This window comes from Triturus cristatus, chromosome 10, assembly GCF_964204655.1.
Source record: "Triturus cristatus chromosome 10, aTriCri1.1, whole genome shotgun sequence".
In the NCBI taxonomy this organism is placed as follows: Eukaryota; Metazoa; Chordata; class Amphibia; order Caudata; family Salamandridae; genus Triturus; species Triturus cristatus.
Window position 1 is genome coordinate 1,036,020,942 of NC_140593.1, and position 25,640 is coordinate 1,036,046,581.

At 43.4% G+C, this 25,640-nt stretch overlaps 1 protein-coding gene across 1 annotated transcript in view; it reads right to left on the bottom strand.

The window, feature by feature from the left end:
• DNAH3 (dynein axonemal heavy chain 3) overlaps positions 1–25,640 on the bottom strand; it is a 694,204-nt gene that overhangs the window by 299,613 nt on the left and 368,951 nt on the right. The window contains exons 24-26 of the mRNA XM_085629109.1: positions 8,757–8,958; positions 4,836–4,928; positions 1,176–1,286 (exon numbers count right to left, since the gene is read on the bottom strand). Coding sequence (XP_085485235.1) covers positions 1,176–1,286; positions 4,836–4,928; positions 8,757–8,958 — 406 coding nt within the window. The remainder of the gene's footprint in view (positions 1–1,175; positions 1,287–4,835; positions 4,929–8,756; positions 8,959–25,640) is intronic.

Sequence of the window (25,640 nt, forward strand, 5' to 3'; positions counted from 1 at the left end):
TTTTGACTAATGCCCGGCCTAAAAATGCCAATAAACTTTGAAAATCCAGCAGCCATATTCATCAGTAAAGGAGCTCTGTGTCACCTGACTGATATTATTCTGGAAAAGGTGTCCTTTGATGACATGAATGTGAAATGGGACTGTTTATGGAATAACAACTCTTTATTTCGCCCACGTCTAAGGCGTAGTCATACCGCTAACTACACAGAACACAATAAAACTACAGATTAAAACCTAATGAATTCTGATTAAAGCCAGAGGATGGCCATCAATTATTGGTAGCCCAGGGTTGTAACTGCTAGCCAATATAGCCCTTTGTTACCCCTGGCAATGCCCTCCCATGGTCTCAGCGGTTATGAAAATGCAGCAGCCCCAACAGCCTTGCTTCCTTTTTGTAATCTCCACTCTGTGCCCTACCCTTAGCCACGCAGCAGCAGAATGGAGGCTGTAGAAGGGCAAATGGTCGTGCAAAGGACCAACCCTACAATATCATACTTGGTCAATGAGTGTGTGACGTTAGTCCTGCTCACCACGCCTTTCAGAATAGATGTCCATGAACTGGAGGATTTTTTAAATATTTTTATTATAAACTCTTTTTATTAAACAAGAGAATCGATACTATACAGACAGATAGGAGGACTAAAGCATCTTTACAGTATAATTACGTCTGAACATCGAATCATACAGGTGGTGACGACTGTGTTAAGAACTCAAGGCGTTACAGGTTCCTCTAGATAGGGGATCACAGGTGGAGCACAAAATGTCACCTCGGAATGCGTTCCATTTATTCCAAATGGCAGACCACTTTTTGGGGCACCTACGCGCTGTGTATACTATCTTCTCTCTAAACATGCACGAGTCCATGTCTGCCCTCCATTTAGTGAGTTGAGGGAGGAATTAAATATTTATTCGGCCATGTGAAATGCTTGAATCTTGAGTGTTCATAGAAATAGCAATAAATATCTCAGTAGAGTCTAGCACAGCCATTTGGGGAACAAAATATACTTTCCAGTTTTCCTTTTTAATTGTCACAAAGGTCACATTACGTGATAGACTTCTTTTATTGTGAACTACGTCAGATCAACTTGTACTTTTTAGAAACAAGGTCTGACAGAAATCAGCGGATCTTGAACCAATTCTGAAAATATAAATGCAAATAAAAAAGAGGGTCTCACGGGTAAAGTGTTGTTAGTTATTGCTTCAGATACTTCCTTGGTCCAGTAGATTGAGGAAACGCAAATGACCACTTGTCCCGGCCACTGCAACACCCACTTCTTTCGAGGAACCTGTTGGAAAATGTCCATCAGTTGTACAGTTTAAAGGGGCAGCTAATTTGATTGATTCTTAAATGTAATCAAAAAATGTCTATGGTTGTATGGTTGAAGAATCAGGGTTATGATTGCACACAGAGGGATATGTAGCAGTAGAACTGTGCATTTACTAAGAGCCTGAAGCCAATGGGCGACGTTTTAAGCATTTTGATATAACGACAATATGTATTGGCATGTATATAACGAAACGAGTGCTGTACATTATCTTGGGACATACCATTTGGATTTCACAAATTTACAATTGCATTTCTGTCATATTCACAATTTTAGGCACAGGAAGAATACGTGTTTGGCCCAGAAGAACCCAACTTCCCAGGTTCCACAGCTTAGCTACTAGACCACATCCCCTCCCATTGCATTGTCCTGAAGAAATTGTTCCTAAATCCTTTTGAAGATTATAGAGGCACACAAACTCAAGGTGTGCTAGGTGAAATGTCACCATTAAATCAACAAACATATCTGTACGGTCTTGTGTGCATTTCTTCACAGGGAAAGATACAAAAAGACTCTTGGCCTGTTTGACACCTGCAGTTAATTCTGTCTTTTTAGCCAGCTGCACTTTGCTTTCAGGAACTTCTTGTATTGTTTTCATTATTACAAGAGCTTAATAATGCCACAGCAAAAAAATTTTTTGTCAAAAACCTAGAAATGGCTGAAGGTCTCACACATAACATGATGGGGTCCACATGGTAGTTGTGAATGTGTGTGTGCTCTTGTACATTGCCTGTGCACAGAGATGCCTGAATGAGTGGTGTTTGTATGCATGGGGTCCTGGAGATGTGCTATCTGTTGCATGGGTGGCTATATGTGTGTTGTTTGTGTGCATGGACGCCTGCAAGTATTTTGTCTGAATGGATGGATGCTCGTATGTATGTCTTATGCATGGGTCCTTGCATATGTGTTAGTTGTGGGCAGTGGTGTCTGTATGTGTGTTATCTGTATCAAAGGGAGCTTGGATGGGTTGTCCAGTCCAGCGTGCCTGTTTGTGTGTTATCTGTGTCCCTAGCTGCATGTATGTTATGTTATTTTAATTTGATATCGCACACAATTCACGCCATCAGGGGCATCTCGGCACTGAGGACATGCAGGACAGCAGGAACAGAGAACTGAATGAGAATAACTCCGTCTTTAGTAATTTCTTGAATTTGATGTCATCAGTACACGTTTGGATCTGAAATGACAAGTTATTCCAGTAAGTGGGAGCCAGATCTGGAAAGGACCTGCCTCCTCGCCTGGATCATCGAACGCGGGATTGGTAAGTAACGCTTTATCCACAGATCACACATTCCTGCCTGGATAATAGCGTTTGAGTCTCAAGTGTAAGTAGCTAGGCCCTTTCCCCATTAAAGCTTTATGGGATAGGCAACAGATTTAAAAAATAATTCTCTTTCTGACCGGTAGCCAGTGTAGTGTTCTCAGAAGTGGGGTGGAAGTAGTTCTTACAGATACGCCAAGAAGCTGTATTTTGCACGGCCTTTAATTTGGACAGTAATGTCTTATTGGCGGAAGCCTGAAACTGTTTTTCTGTCTGCATCTGTGCACATGGCGCTGTATCTGTTCTTTTGTGTGTATAAATTATTCAAAAGCCAAATCTGTGTCTATGCTTGTTAAAATGTCTTTCTCTTTAACTCGATTCTATATCAGGTACATTTAAAATCAATCCGCAGTGAATCGAAATAAAACATAAACAATATTTCCTACTCCATTATTCAGAAGTATGAGGCAATACCATTAGGTAATAGAACGCAGAACGGATTGATAATGTTGTGTTTCTTTCTCCTGTGTGGGATCACTTCCCCGACACGAGTTCTGCGGGTCGGAACAGAGGACAATGTAGTAGCATTGCAAATTTACTCCTTGGTCTACGCTCCAAGGCTCGGAATCTAGCATTTTTTATCAACATAAATTTCATTCAGTGTCTCCTTTCAAGATTTGTGCAGGGCAATATGGACAGGTCAGTGGGAACATTGCGCACAACCTGTAATGCGAATTTTGGAGGGAAATCCAGTTTGCACCTAAACTGGATTACTGGCCCACACGGAATGAGGGTCATTGTGTTTATCATGGGGGGTATCTGCTGACAAATTAATTAATATTCTAAACAAACCCATAAAAGTCCACAGTTTTTTAAAGACTTGGATAAGTTAAACAATGTAGTGTCATGCAAAGAAAAACACTCTAATTTACGCCCTAATTTATCTGTCACAATAAAATCCAACTCCAGCAGTTCTGATTTAAAGTATTTGGGGAATAACAATTGGATACTGGTGCTCACTGCACCAAATTCCGCATGTCACAGTAAAGCCCATAAGAGACATTTTAAGGCATGGGCTAAGTGGACAATCGCCCATGGCCCCCACATTCCATGGGGCCCCTAGGACAGTGAACTTTCTCTCTATTTCACCAATGTCTATCCTGTTTCTCTTTCTAAACCTCTCTCCTTCTTTGCCCACTCAATCTCTGACTCTGTGTCTCTACCCTGTGTTACCTTAACGAATTTTAGGATTCCGAACAAGACATATATCAAATGGTTTTGGATGACCCTGTTAAAGTTCAATTTATAATGTACATTTTTTTTTGCATCATGTGGGCTGGAATTATCAGGAAATGGGAAATAAAATTCAAATTTGCTCCATACATGGGCTTTCAAATATGTCTTCCCCGGGGTGGAGAAAATACTTAAGATAACAACGAAGCCCATGCACTTCTCCCCTGTTAAATTCCAAAAGATTTGGCCGACAGAAATGTAAGGAAGGGTATTGAATTGATACGGAATGACAGTGAGTACTAAAATCCACACAACTCAAAATTCCAACCCCTGTGCGAAGAGTGGGTCTTAAAATTCCGTTCCATTCATGGTCAGAGCATGCACATTTTTTATTCCTAAAATGAATAGTAGGTGTCATGATTGATAGTGGCGCATAAGATCACCCTATGCAAGTTAGAAAATACAAACATTTCACACTGATATCACCACAAAACACAAGACCCAGTAAATTCAGGCATGCCGTAGAAGGGAATATGTGACGTTACACCGCGAGCAAGTACCACGTGGTAGGTTACAACGCGGTCGTTACAACGACTGCGTTGTTATCATGCATGGCTTTACATCGCAAATTTGCGCTAGATGGCGCGCTGGATTTAGGAATAGCATAAATTACTATTCCTACTCCAGTTAGGGCAACAGCAGGGAATGTGTTGGACTTAAAATCCAACACATTCCCTGGTGTTGCACGCCACCTAGCCCAAATCGTAGAAACGACTTGCGATGTAAAGCCACACGTGGTAACAACACGGTCGTTGTAACGACCGCGTTGTTACCTACAGGCGTGGTAAAAACAGCGTGGTAAACTCTGTTTCCTCGTAGGAGGGTGTAATGAGGAGTGTTTTTTTGTAAGCAATGCTACCAGTGTTTGGAACAGCAAAGGGTGCCGTAGTCATAGGACATGTTGTCCATCTCTAGCTCCCTAGACTCAGAAAGAAACAATGGCTCTGCATCTTTACCTGTATATAACCTTCAATGCCTTCATGGATGACATGCTTTAAGCTTGAAAGCATATTTTCTTCCACTTCAAGCAGCCATTTCTCAACCATTCCCTTGAAGCAAGGACAAATAAGAGCAAATGATACAAAAAAAGACTAATTAAGGAGCATTTATGATTTTTCAACATACATGTAAAACTGAAGACAAGAATAGCAAAGTAGGTATTCTGAATAAGGCAGTACAAAACTCTACAAGGAACACAACAGAACACTCCAAAGCTTTATTTCTGATATCTTTGTCTGTAAAATAACAATCCAGAGAAAGAATAATCACGCATGGAAAAAACTGCATTTACACAACCATACAAAATTCTTTATAATAATTAAAATGAAGAGTGCCTCTAAATGAATATTGCACAAGATGGGGCCTTTCTCATACAATCAGAATATGCGCATTAGTTCCATCTCTCCGTCGATCTATTCAAGTCATCAGTATTACTAATGTATATGGGGCTTTAAATCCTCAGAGGATTCATCAATTTAAATGATCTTTGGTTTATTATTATACTTTGGTAAAAGAAGTAAAGCTCATTTTGGAGCAAAATCAGACACTCACATTTCATAATGATATGGTGAAGTATCTGAGCCAAAGCTCCCTAAATAACTAGTTAGTGCTGCAGTTCAGAAAGGTATTAGCAGGAGAGCAGCCCATAGTGCCACCAATCCTCTCTTGCCTTGTGATATGGCCATTATTAGTGTGACTCCTTTACAGAAAATTGAGAAAAGTAGAGATCCTGTGAAAGAAAGTTCAATGAAGAAGAGGAGCAATTATATCACACAATGATATATTTCACTTTCAAGCACTGAACTGAATATGCTATATTTCGGGCTCAGATGAAAAAGCTGGCATTCCAATTACTGCCATGACAAATTTACTAGTGGATTGTAAAGTCACTGACTTATTTGGCTACTGGTTCAAAAAGCCCTTTTGTCAAATCTTCCAGGACAAGGTTTAGACTCCATGTAGCAATCTAGAGTGTTTGTGGCATGTATTAGTAATAATGACTGTTGTGAAAACTAATGTTTAACACTTTCTTGAAACCAGTGATCAAATCGTTAATACTGAAAGGACATTGTGAAGCAAAATCAGTTTTTCTCCGTGGAGTACCCTGATTACTTTGCCTTTTTCTGGACACTATATTTTCTGGTGTTAACTCTGAGCACTGTGACACTGCCATTCAATGCCACAGTGCCTATACTATGCCCCTAAAAAATGGTACTATAAAATTGGAATCACCAAATTGGTTTATTTAACTTTCCAGTAAGGCCATTGTACATTGGTATAGCAATGACACCTGTAGCCTGGAAGTTCATTGTCTTAAGTGGGCTGCAGTATGTATTTGCATGGTCAACATATAGAAACAACTTTCTGGCTGCAAAATACACCACAGTGCTTTGACTGGGTTGCAGTGTAAGGCTGCAGTGTAAAAGTATTCTTGGGACACATGGGAGGGAAAAGTGCCTTTGCAAAATAGGACTTGGTGCTTAATATAAAAACATGGCATACTACATAGTGGGAATAGTATGCCCTCAGAGTGAGTAATTACCCAAAAGCTGCTTTCACTTTTACTGTGGAGGTAAGGGAATGTTTTCACGAACAGGCCTGGAAGCAAAGAAAATCATTACTTTGTATCTCCGCCTGGGAACATGTCAGAAAAATGATTCAAAGTTATTTTTCACTTAATTTCAAAAATAATAATTCAATAGTGAAAATTGGTTTCAGATAACTTTATTATAAAAGATAAATGTTTAATTTGTGCTACCTGAGAGAAAAATGGTTTAAAGCCAGTTTGCTTCTCAGCACTACTCCAAAGGCCCAATATGCATTCCTGGCTGGGAGTTAGCAACCGTTTTCCCAGAGGTCAATGGATTAGACTCTGAGAACAGGAAGACCAGAGTGTTGTGTCCAAAAACTGACCACATAACATGGTTTAACCATTTATGAGGGTCTGTAACAGTTGGCAGAACAAAGGAGAGCATTAACACATCTTGTTTTGATTTAGATATGCCAAATGGATCTACCAGGACCTGATCCCATTAATTTCCAGGGCCTTCCTAGTTGTTGGGCTCCAACCCCAGCAAGAGATAAAACCAGTTTGACCCTGACAGAGGGGAGAACACATCATATACATTGAGGAGTGATTAAGAGAGGACCACCCCCTCAGATCATTTATTGTCCTTAAAAGGCAATATCAGGTAAAAAGAAAACTTTTAACACCTGCTGGCACTCAAAGACTGAAACTGCTCTCCAAGGGTAAAGTGGTAGGCCTCCTATTTGCCGGCTCTAGGCACACAAAAAGCAAAATCACTTCTGACTCCAACTAAGCCCAGATGAACACTGAAGACAGGACCCTGCAAGAAACCTGAATGGAGACTGACCTGGTGTCTAGGAGACTGCCCTGAGGTTGAAGGACAAGAAGGAGCTTTATACCATACTGAAATGTGGTAAAGGAATTTGGCTTTGTGGAGCCTTGCCAGTCTAGAGTTTTGCGTCTTGCCCTGTGGCAGATTTTGAGAACCAAATATATGACTAAGTCTGAATGTAAAACCTTAAACTAAACAGGGGTGAGGCAGGAAACCTTTTCCAGAGGTTCAGCGACCTTGTCAGCTGTGAAATCCAGTTCAGAGATTTTGGTGTCTAAACCAGTGGCTTTAGTGGGACCTGTAAATTATGGATTTGATTTTGACAGGCTCTGACTGCTTCACCTAGTAGCTTTGAGACTAAATTTGTCTAAAGGTCGCATTTAGAGCTTGATAGCCTAGGTACTCCACCACAAACGAGATGAAATGCCCTGCCTTCAGACTGATGGTCCACCCACTCTTTTAGAGTTGGGCAGACACTTATGTTTCTGCCGGTGGTGCCCCCACTTGCTCTGACAACAGAAACCTTAAACTAATTGCCCCATGGACTTGGGGCCATTGGTTGAAGCACATCAGACCAACTGACGTATCTAGGGCAGACATTCTGATGTACTTTCTTACAGTGTGCGACCGCCAGCAAAGGCCTCCTATGGCTGGGCACGTTTTCCCCTTATTTTCTCTGTCCTGCAATCCTCCCTCCACCACAAAGAAGGGGGCATTGCACAGAAGCCTCTACTCTCAAGTTATCAGGTGCTAAAAGGGAGAGATAAAAACCATTCAGAATAGTAAATACCATGCAGAGTTCCATGTAGTAATTCCATGCTTGCACAGTTATTTCCTATTCCAGGGGATCTAACCCATAATAGGCTGCATTCCATGCAGACAAACTAGCCAGTGACGGTAATTCCAGAAACCAGGAATCTCCGCATGGAATTCTGTTCTAGTTGTAATTAGGGCCTTAAAGGGTGGAAAAAAGACTGGGTGAGAGAGCACAGTGATTGAAATGGTATAAACTATCAATGGGTCCAAAGGTATAGACTGCATCGCAAGACACACAGAAAAAGGGTGTAGGAAAATACTGGAAGATGGACTTAAAAGAACTGAAAATAATACCTATCACTATTAAGAGAGGAAAATAGGGACATTTTTATAGGATGTAGACATGCTCCAGTTAACCATTGCTATCTCTTGAGTACAATATCTTTTATACTGATCAACACAATAATGTATACCAGAATTATACCGTGACTTGTAAACTGAAATTGAATGATCACTGCTATTTAATATTTTATATAAAATCTTAACCTGAATTTTGCATACTCCTTTGTGGTTTTATTCCAATGTGTACCAAAGTTAGGTCGAATGCAATATGATGTTTAAGGTACTTTAAGCTTTTTTGGTATTTGCATTCCCTAATTTTGAATACTGATGAGACGAACAGTTCTATGTATACTACAATTCTATCTTGCATTTTGCCAAATCATACTTAATAAATACACCACACAATTCATATACACTTACTTTAGCTCTAGCTGGATAAATCTTCTGCACCAATGGAACGATTTCCTTCTCAGAACTGATCATGCCCGTGATCTCCAAGTCATCAGAGAATTCCAGTTTTGCTATTCCCTCAAAGCACTTTTTCAAATGTGGCTGGACTCGAAGAGGGTCTTTAGTTTCTGACAGGATCTCAAGGAGCTCATCATTGGACAGGAAAAAAAATCTGTACACAAAAAGAAAAAACAAATATGAAGTTTTACTTAGAGCAAAATACTGTGGTAACCATATATTGGATTATGTTCCCGATTATTTGGAAAACCCATGCTTATAGAAGGTCAATTGACATGTGCATTTACTTTCAGTACTAGAGCATTCCATCAATAACACCCACTGTCAAGAGTCAAAATGAAATCTAAAAGACCAACTATTAAGTAAGTAATCATTTTACTTAAGGCAACTAAACCCATTTAAATGTTCAAATGCAATAAAAATATACCAAGATCAAGCAAGTTAAAATCCACTCTCCAAGTACAGAGGAGACTGTGCAAGATGCAATTGAAAAATGCAACCAATGATCCAGCAATGGTGTGTATACAAATGTCAGAATATGACATTGCTGAGCATAACAAATAAAGTTTGTTGCTAAAAACATTAAGGTAAAAGCAAAACAAAATGTTTAAAGATATGATATTCAACAAACTAGGGGTAGATGTCGCGTATGTTTGGATTTGAGGCATTTAGAGTATTACAAAACAAAACAAGCGGAATATCAAGTCTGCCTAGTTTTGATTCCACCTAATGCATCTTTCTTCCACCACCCTGTTCCTTTCTCTCACTATTGCAGCTTCTTTTTCACCACCCCTGTTTCCCCCTGTGCCACAATTTAGCGATATGTCTTTCTTATTCTTTCTTCCTTTTCTTTCTCTTTTTTGCTCTGGGGCAAAGTGGGATGATACAAAATAGTCCCCAGGTACACACTGATGCCAACCAACTGCAGCCACTAGAACAAATTGCTTGTGGCTTAGGCTACAATAAGAGGGCACTCAATAAGCAGCCAACACAGACGACAAGGCAAGCTCTAACAGGCTTTTTGAATATTCCACTAGGTAAGGAAAGAATGTTTGAATTAAAAATCACTTCCAAAAAACTCATGCCTCAACTTCCGACTCTTACTCAACAATTACATTTGTACAATTCTGAAGGGGACTATAAAACTTTTTTTAATCAGTGTATTAACTCATCACAACTGTAAGACTGAGAAAATGCTGTACAAAAAAGCACCTCAGAGGTTAAATAATACTCTTGGTATCTCCACTGCCTACAGTGCCACCCTCCAACCCCTAAGAAGCCGATATAACTGGCCAACAGAAATATGTTGTGAAACAGTGTTTTTACCTCTTGTGGAAGGCACACACAATCATAGAGCATAGCCAGAGAGTGGTTATTTGCAACAGTGGTGCCCATCAGCCTCCACTCTCCCCCCATGTGAGAATACTGCAGAGGAACTGGCGGCTGCCTGGCATAAATAGCAAGAACCACGATTAAAGTGTGGAGATGGACAAACATGGTGACGTGCAGATGTATGCATATGTGGGTAGGCCATTCGAGGACAAGGCCAGCGTGTCACAGGGTAAGAGATCACAACTTTGCAATTCAAAGCGGTTTCTCAATCACATTACTCTTTCTTTTGTGTGTGGTAGTATTTCTTCTCTGTGTCAGTCAGTGATTGGTTCTGTAGATACTGGTCAACAAAATATCTGTTGGCCTCTTTCGAGTGAGGAAATTTCTCAGGTGAATGGCCAACAGCATTCTATATAGCCATCCAAAGTGAAACATACATAAACCATGAATCACCCTGATATGCCCATGAAAGTTGAAACCAGGCATGGTTAAATGCTCCTGCTACCCCTCCCGCCACTGCAATAAGCATAGAAAAGACCACTACTGGCTTAGAACACGATCCTAAAGCTGGAGCAATGAGAAAGGCTAAAAATAGTTTAGACTTTGTAAAGGGATGCCTATTTTGGTTAAATAAGAGGAAACTTGCTGGACCCCATTGTCCTCTAATTCTGTAAATCTAACCGATAAGAATTTGGGATTGAGACAAGGAGTAGGATTTCCATAGACATTATCATGTATTAATGGTATTAATGGTGTGATGTAACAAATTATACAAAACTTTTTTTTATTTTTATGCGACTCCCTCTCATGCCTCTGGGAACAAATTGATGTTGTTAAATGCAGCTACAAGAGACACAGGTTTTTAATTAAAAACAAATACGAGATCCAGAATAAAACAAGATTACAATACACCAGAAGAGTATTTAATGTCATATAATTTCATATAATATTATAAAATTCCATACAGTTTCATCCTATTTCATACAGTTTCATTGTCATATTCATACTTACAGGATATCCATGAAGGACCTACCTGAACCTGGCTTTACTAAGCAAAAACAAAAAAACACATACATTCTTTGCCCTAAACAAGATAACTCAAAATATTTACTCTCCTTAGAACCCTAAATAACAAAGTAATCTTCCCTTTTCAGTGCACCCTCCCTCACTAAAAACCTTTAATGGACCAAAAATTGGGTTCGCATTTCATTAAACCTTACAATACCTCCACATCGTATAGCATATAGCAGCCCTTTCACTCTTCATGCTTCATTTTGCCAATCCACTCTCTAATAGAAGGGGTTAATTTTGATTTCCATCTTTGCAACAACAATGCTGTGGACCTCAGCATAGAAGCATATAACAGTTTTTGGTATTGGGAAGATAGTTTTAAAGTGGAATCATATCCCAATACTACCAACGAAGCACTAGGTGCAAGCCCGCTCCAAATATTGAAAAATTGCATTCCAAAAATTTTGAAGAGCTACACAATGCCAGATTACATGAGACAAATGTATCACATCAGTCGATTCACATCTAACACAATGGCTCGGCAACACTGAGTTAATCTCATGAAAACATTGAGGAGTTCGATAAATTAACCGCTTTGCATAGAACTGCATTGCATGTCAAATGACTCCTCTAAGCACCATGAAATTCAGTTTATTAACTTTACCCCAAACTTCTCCTGTCAATACAAATCCTTCATATTTCCCCCACTTATTTACAGCTTTTTGATAGGTATCAATTCCTCTACTTTATGCAAGACGTGTTTTCCAACCACGAGGTCACTTCGGGGCTAAGGTCTCAATCAAATTAATAACCACATTTTTGCTACTCAGTAGTGAACTTATATTAATTGTCTTTAATCTTGAGACTAAAATATTGAAAGAACACTGCAACCAAACATTTTCCCTAATCTGTGCCTTTTTCAGTCCAAGTTTTCCACCTATCCCCTACAATGAAATCTGTCACCTTAGAGAAACCCATTGCCCCCCATTTAGATACAGTGCTTTGATAAATCCCCTACCTTGAACCCCAGACTAAATCAGACAAATGTGGGGCAACATTCATATATGGAATCGAATAATACCTATAAAATCCTTCTGCTTTAAAAAAAAACAATGTAAGGTCTTTTAACGAACCTTCTTGGGAGATTTAGTGAATCTTGTAATATCAATTATATTATGTTCTCTTGAAACCAAATTCATCAGGTCATTCTTAAAAATTACAAAAGTTTCAGGTGTTGTACGAAATATGAACATATATTGTGCAAAATAGGCATGGTAATATTCTGTCAAATTGCCACCTTCCTCCACGTCTCTATACAAAGTGCTAAGTACTAGTCTCCTACTTTTATCTTGCTAAATAAAAGGTGTGAAAATAGATTCTATGGGGCATAGGTATCAAGCCCTTTTCCCGTTTGTAAACGGGCCGATTCTCAGAATCGGCCCGTTTGCGAACGGGAAAGGCCTTTTCGGATGTATCATCCCAAAAGGGCATCGCAAATTAGAGAATTGCAAACTTTGCGATTCTCTATTTTGCGATTGCATTTAAGGAATCGCAAATTGCGATTCCTTAAATGCGATGTAGAAAGTACCTAAGTTGTGTAAATTTGGCATAAGAAATCGCAAATTACCACCAACTGACTGTTGGTAGCAATTTGCGAATTCTTTGAAAAAGCACTTTTTTGCATTTTTCAAAGTGCCATGTGGCACACATACATGCCCTTAGGGCATATATGTGCGCCACATGTGCACACATGCTCATTTCAGGGGTGCATTAGGGTATCCTAATGACACCCTTGCAACCTTGAAATCGCATTCTCAATTTGCAATTCTCTAATTGGTTATCGCAAATTGAGAATGTCTTCCCATTCTTCCTATGGGCCTCTACGCACATAGGAATGAATAGGAAGGTATTCCTTAATTGTGAATCGCGTTTTGCGATTCGCAATTAAGGAATATTAAGGAATCGCAATTATTATTGCGATTTCTACATACATAGCATTTTGCGATTCCTTAATAGCAATTCGCTAAAAATCGCTATTAGGTAATCGCAAAAGGGCTTGTTCATATATATGCCCCTATATCCTTAGAAAAAGCCACATTCAGCAAGCAGGGTATGGCAGAAAAGAGAAAATTAAACAAGGAAAGAACGCCACTTTTATCAAAGTCCCCCTCCACAAAAGGGTTAGGGGGAGCGATTTCCATTGAGCTAACAGCGCTCTGACTTTCAATAACAGAGGGCAAACATTTAACTCGAATACATCTTCAACCTTGCATGTATATCTAATCCCTAGTTAGTGCTTTGGTTGAATACGAATACAGCCATGGAGCCCTGGAAGCAGAATATCTGCTGCACTATTGCACAGGGTGACTTCAGTTTTCATTTTATTGATAGCCTCCTAACCCTTGAAACATAGTTAAAAACTCAAAAAGTCTTTCCTGCGTAATCTTCCTAGTATCTAATAGTAGCATTATAGCATCCGCATAGAGCTTTATCTTATCCATCTATGGTATAGGAGGTCGCATTTCAGCATCTTTTTGGATTGCGATCGTCAAAGGTTCGATAAAAAAAGCTGAACAGGTCAGGAGATTGGGGACAAAAAGGTCTGGTACCCCGTCGCACCTTTCCCATCCCCATCTCTGACACATTAATAATAATTTTTGCATCTGTGTTCTCATACATTTTCAGTATAAACCTTGTGATCTGGGAGAGTATTTTAAATCTCTCTAGTGCACTAAAAAGAGTCTCCCAGGCCACGAGGTCAAAGTAAACAATCACAGCAGGGACTTGATTTACGGATAAAAAATCAAGCGATTCTGCAAACAAAATGCCGATTTGTTCCTGCCACCCAGCAATAAAACCATTCAGATCATGATGTATCATCTTAAAGGCTATCCCATTAAATGTAATTGCCAACAATTTCATAATTTTCTTATAATCCGAATTCAACCATTTTATCGGACGATATAAATTTGGATTCTGTGCATTTTTCCCTTTTTTTAAAAAAAACTAACTGCATTTCCTAGGTTATAGGAAAGTGGGATGAAGAAAAGACAAGTGAATGGGAATGAAAATGGTATCGATGGAAGGAAGGTGCTAACTTGCCACAGGTTTTGTTACAGCAATTAAACTGAGTAAACCCTCCCATGTTTTAGTCACAGCCGAAAATATTTTGTAACATTCTGTGACTTCAGTGACCATTCAAGAGTCTGGTGTGATCATTGAATGTGTTTCTAAAGGGAATGTTTACTTGCTTTGTTGCAGCGCATTTAGTTTGCGCCGAAGGTTGAAGGTGGTGGACACCTCCACTCATTTTTGGGCACTAGGACTTATTTTTCATTATCAAACTTTGACTGACGTCAAGAGAAAGAATGAAAGGAGGAAAAAAATATAGAAACAAAAGAGGAGAAATAGGTACAAAAAAGAACCAGCAAGAGTGTGATAGAGATACTAAGAGGCTCATTACAATGTCGGTCTGACTTGCCTCCGTCCGTCACGTCGCGGTCTCGGGACCGACCACCTGATTACGATGCCACTGATACTCCCATTTCTCTATGGAAGCTTGTGTTACGGCCGTAAATCAGCTGTAATATAGGCTCCCATAAAGAAATGGGGGTGGGTGTAAAACCCTGCACCCTGTGGCAGGCACCCCATGGTGCCTGCCACACAGTACATGGATTTACAGGGGGGCACCCTAAGTACCCCCACGGCCATCAACCATAGGCCGCGGACACCCTGCTAGGGGCCCCTAAAGTCACTTTCCGACAGCCTTTCTGTGTCGGAAAGGCTGTCTGAAATGGACATTGTAATCCCGACGGCGTAAATGCTGTCCATAGGGCATTACGGTGCAGGTCCGACCGGCCGGAAGACTCAGAGAGCTGGTTGAACCGCATCAGAATGACGGGTCAGTTTACGCTCCGACCGCTGACATCGTTATTTGGCGATTGGACCGCAAACTGACCATCTCGCTCGGAAAGCCTCCTACTTCGGTCAGAAAGCTTCCGACTTGTGGTCAGAGGCTTTCCGCCCAACATCATAATCAGCCCCTAACTGAACGGTGATGAAAGAAATAGACATGGGGTGCAATCAAGACTAGGCAGCCTTGGTATTCGGCGACCCCTGCATAAGCTAGCTTATGGTACTGCATCATAGGTGCATCCAGGAATTGACTTGGGTACATGAGTACTGCTATAGTCAAGCCTTTCAGTGACACTGGTGTACTATTACATCTGAAATACTGATTTTAAATTGTGAACTCTTCTTTAAGCACACATCAATAAAACATATATCCTTGAGACAGGTAAGTTCTGCAGAACCACGGTTTCCTCCCTTTCCTGCCAGATCATGATTAGGAATGTGTAAAATTCAACTAATTTGCTTTTGCATAAATACTCACATTTTTGGAAAAAGCAGAACTGCATGGAGTTCCACGCCTCCGTGCACACCTGAGGTTCCGGCTCCTGACTCCTCCCCTTCTCCTTCTCAGGGCTGTGCAGTCGAGGCAGAGGCTGATGGCGGCCGGCGGCCGGCGTTTTTTCTGATTGCTCGGCCTCCCAGTGCTCTGAAGTGCAGTTTGATCGGAGCAGTGCGGCTCTTTTCACCTTCGGCTTTGCGCCCGCGGCCATGGCGTGGTTTGCGGGCTGTTTTGCGGAGCGGCGGCGCTGGAGAGGTCACTGATTCACTTAAGACTTGGCCGTTTTTATCCGCTGAGACAGCAGTACCTGGCGATCTGCAGTCCTATCAGTGCTCAGGCAAGCAGAATTGTTTATTGCTGCCTCTGCTGCTGCTGCTTTTGGATTTCGTGGCATTTGGACTAAAGGGACGGCAGGCTAAAAAGGTACAGCGGTATCGGGGTCAATTTCCAGGTGTTAACCACTTTATTCACTGCTGTTCTTTTCTCTCAGCATGGGGAAGTTAATTAATACTCGCAAAGCAAAAGCTCTACGTATTCAGGTCAGAGAAGCGAAAAACGCAGCCAAATTATTAAATAAAGATACCACTGGCGTTAAAGGCGATGTCAAGGAAAAAAGCAACAGTGCTGGAAGCTCGGAAGAGCTGGAGGAGTCTTTCGTGGAGTTTTCATCTCCAACTCTGGATTTAAAGACCTCTCGCAATGTAGAGGTAGCACACTCTTCCCCTATTCAGGACTCTACTTCTAAGCAAGATAGCTCCATGGGGGTGCTAAAGGGTGCTAAACCATTCCCTCTTTTTGATAAGAAAAATGCTGTACCTTCTCAAAGCATCTCCGCTCAAGTTTGTCCTTCTTCCTCCTCCTTAATTATTCAACCCCCAAATTTTCTGCATAAGACTAACCTTTTGGCATCTCCCACAATTTTGACATCTTCACTTAAAGATAACTTTTCGGCACACGCCCTGAAAATTATGGATGACAATCAGAAAGAGGCCCCAACTTCGGAAAATATGATCACAGCTGCATTGCTTACTGACAATTGTAATTGTAATTGTAATTGTAAAATCACTTGTATAGCGCATGGCTACCCGTAGGCATCCCAGCGCTTTTGGTAAAAAGTGAGCCCAGGGCTAGTTCGCGTTACATTATTTTACCACACTAAATTCTGGGGAATAAAAAGGTTTTAAGTTTCTTCCTAAACTGAAGGAAGATATGTTCCTGCCTCAAATGACCCGGAAGAGAATTCCATTCTCTTGCTACTTGCAAAGAGAAGAGTCGGCCGCCTGAGCGGGCTCGTTTTATCCTAGGGATAATTGCCAGATTATGTTCGCTCGAGTGGAGATTGCGTTGGGGCCTATAAGAATTTATCATATTTTCCAGTATGGAAGGACCTTCTCCATGTAAGATCTTGTGTGTGATGCAGAGAGATTTAAATCGCACCCGCTCCTTCACCGGGAGCCAATGGAGCGATCTTAAGGCTGGCTTCGCCGACGTATAACGACTAGTGCCCGTTAAAACCCTGGCGGCATAGTTCTGGGCCACTTGCAAAGTTTTAAAAGTGGAAGTTGGGGCCCCAAGATATATAGCATTCCCGTAGTCAATTCGTGATAGAACCAACGACTGAACTACGGTCTTCCTTGCTTTTTCTGGAAGTTGGGGCAGGATTTTGCGCAGGGATTTCAGTATCCCATGGCAAACTGCAGACGTCTTTCTGGCTTGAGTCTCAAAAGATAAGCCGTTATCAAGCCAAAAGCCTAGGCTCTTTATTTCCGTCTTGGGCGATGGTATGGCACCCATACTGGTAGGCCAGGCAAGATGATCGGGAATATCTTGTCTGCCTAAGAGCATCAGTTCCGTTTTTCCTCCGTTGAGTCTCAATTGAGACAGATTCATCCAGTTTACTATCGTCTCCAAACAATTAGCCAGGTTGTTCGGCGGGGAATCTATTTGTTGCAGAGAAAACACCAGCTGGGTGTCATCTGCATAACTTATTAACTGGATGCCAAACGGAGCAACCAGTTCCGCCAACGGGGCCATGTAAACATTGAACAGTGTGGGGCTAAGGGATGAACCCTGTGGTACCCCACACTGTAACGCTAACAAGCGGGAATGGCTATTGCCCTCAAACACCTGGAAGTATCTTTCCTCCAGAAAGGATCTAAGCCACTTCAAGGCTTTTCCGGTTATGCCGATGTTCCGGAGTCGAGTCAGCAACAGATGGTGGTTAACTGTGTCGAAGGCGGCGCTGAGGTCCAGAAGGATAATGGCAGCGCTGCCACCTGCGTCCAAAATCCTTCTGGCCTCTTCCACCACCTTCAACAATGCTGTTTCAGTGCCTTGTCCCTTTCTGAATCCTGTCTGGGATGGATGGAGGAGATTATACTTCTCCAGAAATGCAGCCAATTGGATGTTTGTCAATTTCTCGATTAAGTTCCCCATCCCAGGTAACAAAGATACCGGGCGATAGTTAGCCGGGTCTTCAGGGTCGAGGTTCGGCTTTTTAATCAAGGATCTGACCATGGCCACTTTCCATGCCTTAGGAACCGTAGCCGATTCCAAAGAGGTGTTAACCATCTTAGTTACCGGTTCACTGATGGCAGGGAGTGCCTGGTTAAGAATTTTCCTAGGGGCTGGGTCTCGTGGCGATCCACTTTTAATACTCCTCATCAGAGAGGGAAGAAGCTCTTCCGTGAGGAGGGCAAACTCCGAGAGTGTTGGGCGTTCCCTTCTTTCCTCCCAAGGAGACACCCTGTGGTGACAAGCTTCCAGATACCGTTGTCGACACAGTTTCTAATGTTAGTCCCCTCAGTCCTTTGCTAGATTTGGACACCAAGACCGTCGGGGAGATCCAGATGTCAGTTAAAGACATGTTAAATCTAATTCTCGATGAGGTCCGAGAACTGAAGAGGTTCCAAAAATCTGAGCTCGCTTTGATCAATCAGCGTTTGGACAAATTGGAGGATCTTTTCTCTACATTTCCTGTTCGCCTTCAAGAAGCCGAAACTCGCATCTCTAATTTGGAGGATCAAATGATCGAGGTTAAAAAAGATACAAGCCGGCTCTCTGTCACTTCACTCTCACTAGAATCTAAACTAGACGATTTGGAGAACTATAATCGTCGATCCAAACTTCGCATAGTGGGGGTTCCCGAAGGTCTTGAAGGTTCTAGTACATTGCATTGGGCCACCTCTTTTTTAAAATCAAAAGTGATTCCCAATCATGAGGGTGATTTAACCATTACGCGAGCACATTGTGTTCCTTCCCAACCTTTTCCAAACTCCTCCCTTCCTCGAACAATTCTACTAAATTTTTCTGATATACGGATTAAAGAGACTATTCTTTCGACGGCAATTCAGAAAAGACAATTCTTTGTTACTGAAACTGTGAAATGTCGTATTTTTTCAGACATGTCCGCCTCCGCTGCTCGGAGAAGAAAAGAGTTTGTCCAAATGTTACAGCTGTTTAAAGCTAAAGGGGCCCAAGCCACGATAGTGCAAAAGTCTAAGCTCAAAGTTTTATTGAAAGGCAAATTCTTTATGTTATCCGATATAGCAGCAGCGCAGGATCCGCTCAAGGAGATTTCGATCTCTTCATCAAGTTAAACTAGGAGGAGTTTATGTAGAGTTGTTTAATTGTTCACAAGATGTTAGAGGTCTCTATTTTTGTGGGAGCTGATTGGTTGGAGGGTTGAAGGGGGGGTCAGTAGAGCACGAAGGAGTGTGGAATCCAGGGGGCCCAGGGGGTGCGACAGGTCACCCCAATGCAGTGGGGTAGGTTCCGATGGTCTGCGTGGGAGGAAGAAGTTGGGCCATTGGAGGGTAGGGTCTGGGGGGGTGAGAGTGGGGAGGGTTGTGAAGGTGGGGATGGCTGGGGTGGTGTTGAGTGGGCTGACACAAAAAAATAAGTTGATGGTGTCGGGTTTTGTTCATTTATTTTTATTTTTTATTTTCATTTTATACTCTATGTGCCAGAGTCTATACAATGGGTAAGGGGTGGTTTGATGATAACTGTTTTCAGTCAATTAAATTCTGATTTCAATGTCTAATAGGGAGAGTTTGAAACTGGTTTCCCTTAATGTTAATGGTTTAAATAATATTAAGAAAAGGCATGCTGTGGAAATCTGGTTAAAGGCCGAAAATCCTTCCGTTATTTTGTTGCAGGAGACTCATATTCCTTCTTCTAAGTTAGATGTGTTCACAATGTTTAAATCATGGTCTTCTTTTCGGTGTTTTGCATCATGTGATGATTCTAAGCGAGGGGTGGCGATATTTGTAAATAAGAATACATATCCCGAAATTATTCATTCAGAAGAAGGAGGCTCAGGACGCTGGTGCTGGGCCTCATGTAGACTTAAAAGTAGACAGAGACCTTTCATTTTTGTAAGCTGTTAAGGACCGTTAAATGATGACTCCAATATGTATGAAGGCATGTTTCAATCTTTATTAATGGTGTCTGGTGATATAGTGATTGGCGGTGATTTCAACGTTTTGATGGATCCCAGATTGGATTCATCATCTCACTCCACAAAACAACTTAAACCTAAAGTCTCCCAAACCATTTCTAATTATATAAGATTATTGGATCTCTCTGATCATTGGCGTTCAGATAATCCTTTTCAAAGAGGGTATACTTGTTGGTCGGGCAGATTCAAGTCCTCATCTCGTATTGATTTCTTTTTAGCTTCGGTTCGGCTCTCACAATACGGTATACAATGTATTCTCTGATCATGCTATGCTTATCAGGGAATTCATTCTTGGGGATATCACAAGGTCTCCTAAAAGATGGGTTCTTAATAAAGTTTATCTTAATGATGAAAATTGGGGGTCTCAATTAAAAGTTGAGATTAAAGAATTTATAACTCGTAATATTGGCACCGCCTCTCTTAGTATCATTTGGGACGCTTTAAAGGCTTTTATTCGTGGAATCATTATTGGAAAAGACGCTGCCATATTGACCGTGGCTAGGGTTACAAAAAAATCACTAGAACAGCGTATACAGGTTCTAAGACTTCAAAGACAGCAAAACCTCTCAAGAATTATTCAAGATCAATTAAATAAAGTTAAACGAGATTTCCGTACTTTTCTTTATGAGCAAGGAGAGGCTTTTTTTCGTAATCAACACCAAAAAGTTTACGAAGAAAGCAATTTTACGGGCAGATTCCTGGCTTGGCAAGCTAAAGAACAAGCAGCCTCCAATTTAATACGGGGTTTAAATTGTCTAGTTACGCATCGATTTTCAACTGACCCAGTCGAGATAGGTAAGATAATGCAGTGTCATTATCAAAAGATATATAGTCATCAGCACCAAATTGATCAGCCTAAATTGAAGGCTTTTTTGACAAAAGTTGCGATTCCCTCCCTATCCCCATTCGAACAATCATACATGATGGGTGGATTTTCATTGAAAGAGGTAGAGTCAGTTGTGAAAGAACTCCCTTCGGGGAAAGCTTCTGGTCCAGATGGGCTTCCTGCCGAATTTTTCCAAGTTTTTTTTTCTGCCTTCTCTAATCTTTTTTTACTTCTTCTCAACTCCATGTTGGCAGGCGCCCCCATTCCAGACTCGTTTCGTGAGGGCACTGTGGTTAGCTTTCTGAAGAAGGGGAAAGATGCTAGAGATCCCAATTCATATCGTCCAATTAGCCTCTTAAATTCGGATTATAAAATCGTCACTAAATTATTGGCTATTCGATTTAATCATATCTCCAAGGATCTGATCCATGAAGATCAAAATGGCTTTATTGCCGGTAGACAGTTGATGACCAATACTCATTATTTGTCGGAAGCACTCGATTACTTTGAGACACGGAGGATTCCTGCACTAATTCTTTTATTTGATGCGGAAAAGGCCTTTGATTTGGTGGTTTGGGAGAAACTTTTTATTATTTTGTTACACTTTCACATCCCATTAAGTATCAATAATTTCATTCGTAATCTCTATACGGGTGCAAAAGCAAACATTATTGTTAACTCACAATCGGTTGGGTCCGTTTCTGTTAATCGGGGAACACGTCAGTGCTGCCCCCTTTTTCCAATTCTTTTTGCTTTTTTCATTGAGCCCCTTGCAATTGCGATTCGGAAGTGCGCAGAGATTTCGCCTCCGATTCCTTTAATGTCAAAGATCAAACTTTACGCTGACGACATCATGTTACTTATTAAATCCGATCTACTGTCCCAAGTATCTGCGTTTCAACTCTTTGAGGAATTTGAGTCTTTTGGGGGTTATCGGATTAACAAAAAAAAGACAGAAGGGGAGGAGCCTAGCGCGCAACCATGATGGACGCGTAGGCACAGAGCTCCCGAGACTCACGCAGCCTCCCACGATTATCCTGGATTTCATCCTGATCTTTTGAAGGAATACTACGGGTGTACCTACGCTGAAGACACCCCTGTTCTCAAAATTCAAATCGGACTTTGGGAAGTCTACTTTTTCGATCTTTGGTGGAGGGGCCTGCTCCGCGGCGCTGCCCCGGGCTCGGGTTGGCATCTTCCCCGTGCCCCAATTGAACAACAACGGATCCGGAGCTTCGTGCTGACCCGTGCACCCCGGGTTTCACTTTCACTTTTGTCTCTCCTCAGTCCCGCGGAGGGCGGGCGCTGGTGGAGGCTACGCATCTGAGCAGCCCAGAGGCCGGTGGGCGCGATCGGTGGTGGGAGCTGTCTACCACTGACTGCGGAGTGCCCCCCCCCCCAGAGAACCACTGCAATAAACGGGCACCCGGTGGCGGGTTTCCCCTGTCGTGGAATGGCGGCCCGACTTGACGGGGACAAGCCAAGGCCCAAGGCTACTCGGAGAGGTGGCTATGTGCAAACGAATAACATGGATCGGTATGCCCATCAGAAGGGGTCTCCTGGTCCGAGTGGGCCCACAGAGGTGGCTCGAGAGGGTCCGTCATCCTCGGCAGAGCTGACAATTCACGATGTCATGGGTGCCATCGACGCCATGAAGGAATCGGTTGGCCAGCGGTTTGACTCTCTGGCCCACAAGCTGGACACTGTATCAATTGATGTCAACCTACTCAGAGCAGACCTTTCGAAAACCAGCGACAGGGTCAATTCACTTGCTCTCACGACCTCGGGCCTCACGAAAGATGTTACTGATATGCAGACGGAGCTACACAGTCTGCGGGCCCTCACGGACCTCTCGGTCAAACGGCTGGAGGATTTTGAGGGTCGGGCACGACGAAACAACGTGCGCATTGTAGGTGTGCCGGAGAGGTCGGAAGATGGGTCGGTGGATCTGTTTGTGGAGGAATTGATCCTGAACCACCTCGCGCCGAAGGGTCTCAGTAACTACTTCATGGTGTAGCGGGCCCACAGAGTTCCGGGGGGTCGACCGAAGCTGGGGGCCCCACCACGTCCCATCATCGCCAGGATCTTTAACTTCAGGGACCGTGACGCCATCCTACAGACTTCCCGTGTCAATGGCCCGCTGAAGTACGAGAATGTTGACGTTAGCTTTTATCCTGATTTTACTCAGACGGTCCAAATACAGCGCATGGGGTTTCTGACTGTGAAACGGCGTTTAAGGGACATGGGCCTGAAGTACGCCATGCTTTTTCCGGCCAAGCTTCGGGTTGAATGGGAGGACCGAACCCACTTCTTCGATCGGCCTGATGCGGTGGAAGAATGGATTGATGCATTGCCCCGTCGGCGCGGGGGAGATGAGCGGACCGAGGATGACGGGGGCGGCTCGGCGGAGCACCCGTGAACTACTGAACTATTGTCCCTGGTCAACCATGTGTTGAACTCTGACTCTGGTCGGGGGTGCCCTAGTACATGGGACTGCATTGCCCTTCCTTCTGTGTTTGGGGGCTGCGGGGTATCTGGTGAGACTCTTCCTCCTCCGGGGGAGTTTTCTTTCTTTTCGTAGACTAGGGTTATGTCGGGGCGACAGGCACACTGCGAGTTGGGGTGGCTAGATGTTCTAGTGCAGGGGTGCAGGGTGGGGGGGGTGTTACGGGAGTTGGGGGGTGGTGGTGGGGGGGTTGTTGTTGTTTCAGGTTAGCTTTACACCAGGTGATCGATGTTCTGTGTTTTGCTCTCGTGGGGGGTGGGGTGATCGCTGTGGTTGGGATGGGGGGTAGGGGGCTGCATATTTTAACGTGGAATGTCAATGGTTTGGGGGATCGTGTGAAGCGAGGGGTGGTGTTACAATATTTGAAACGTCTTTCTCCTGATATCGTCTTCTTGCAGGAGACGCATTTGGTGGGCAACTCTTGTCAGGCTTTGAATAGACGGGGATATCGTTTGGTGGCCCATTCTGGCTTTACTACTGGGTCCAGAGGGGTAGGCATTTTGGTCCGAGCCTCTCTCCCGCTGGAAATTGATGAGGTGAAACACGATGACCGGGGGCGTTACGTAGTGCTGGTTGGCCGGTGGGAGGGTAGAACTTTAGTTTTGGTTTTAGTTTACATCCCCCCTGGTTTGCAGACTACCACCTACGCAGATTTGGGAGGCCTACTGCTTGGGCTCCCTGAGGGCCTGTTGCTTGTTGGTGGGGATTTTAACTCTGTTGTGTCTGGTAGAGAGGATCGTCACCCGCCCAGAGACCTCCCTGGGGCGCAGTCTTGGTTGGGTGGTTTCATTGACACTATGGGACTGGTTGACTGTTGGCGAACGATGCACCCGGGGTTGGTTCAGTTTACGTTTCACTCTGGGGCCCATGGCTCCCTGTCTAGATTGGATTATGTACTGATGCCGGCCGCCCAAGCCCCACTGATTGGAGACGTTAAACATCTTGCTCGTGGCATCTCGGATCACTCCCCGGTACTGCTCCGCTTGGATATTGCCGCGGGAGCTGGGGGGAGGGTGGCACCGATTAACCCCTGGTATCTCCGTGACCCCACAGTTCGCGCCCAATTGGTGAAGTCCCTAGACCGGTTTTTCACGAAAACCAGGGTTCCGTCGCGTCAGCCCTGACATTGTGGGAGGCCTTTAAGGTGGTGATTCGTGGGCAGGCGCTATCCCTGATCTCCCTTGCCAAAAAGCGTAAAAACGAAGAGGTAGTGTGCCTAGAGTCGGACATAACTAATATGGAAGGGGATCTTGGGCGGGGAATCACGAGGGACAAACTTCATGCCCTTAGCCTTAAGCAGTCGGACTACAGAGCGCTGGTTATGAATGCTGCGCAGATCGCTAGTCAGAACAGCAGGGGCGCTTGTATGATGTGGGTGACAAGGCTGGAAAACTGATTGCGTGGTTGGAAAGGAGCGAAAGAGTGAATCGAGTTGTCCCGGTGATTGTGCGTGCTGACGGTGAGCGTGTCACGGATCCCGGGGAGATAGTTGCTTGCTTTGCAGATCATCTGCGTGGCGTCTATACGTCGGTCTCTGATCGGCCGGAGGACGACTCTCGCCAATTGTTACGAGATATTACGCTGCCAAGCCTCTCCGTCTCCGACAGAGACTTGATGGACGCGGCGTTGACGAACGATGAGATAGCACTGGCGATTCGCGCACTCCGCTCCGGAAAGGCTCTGGGCCCAAATGGTCTGTCGATCGAGTTATACAAGCTTCGCCCTGAGACACTGGCGCCTCATCTCCGGGCGATGTTTAATGCATCGCTTAGGGTGGGCTCCCTGTCACTGGACCAACGGCTTGCAACTATTGTGGTTCTCCACAAAGAGGAGAAGCCTCGAGACGGGGGTGCATCGTATAGGCCTATCTCACTCCTGAATGCCGAACCCAAAATTCTTGCGAAGGTCCTGGCAAATCGCCTGATTACTGTAATTGGAGACCTGGTTCATCCGGATCAGTCTGGCTTTATTCCGCATCGCAACACCGCGTTGAACCTGCGGCGCCTGCATGGAGTTCTCGCAAGGGTCGACTGTATCCGGGAGCCCACCGTTTTGGCGTCCTTGGACGCCACGATGGCGTTCGACACGCTGGAGTGGTCGTATCTTTGGGCAGCACTGGCCAAGTTTGGTTTTGGACCCGGATTCATTAAATGGGTGAAGTTGTTGTATGTGGAGCCGTTGGCGCAGGTGGTGGTGAATGGTAGGGTGTCTGCCCCCTTTGTGCTCGGGAGGGGCACCCGCCAGGGTTGTCCCTTGTCCCCACTTCTTTTCGCCCTTGCGCTGGAACCCCT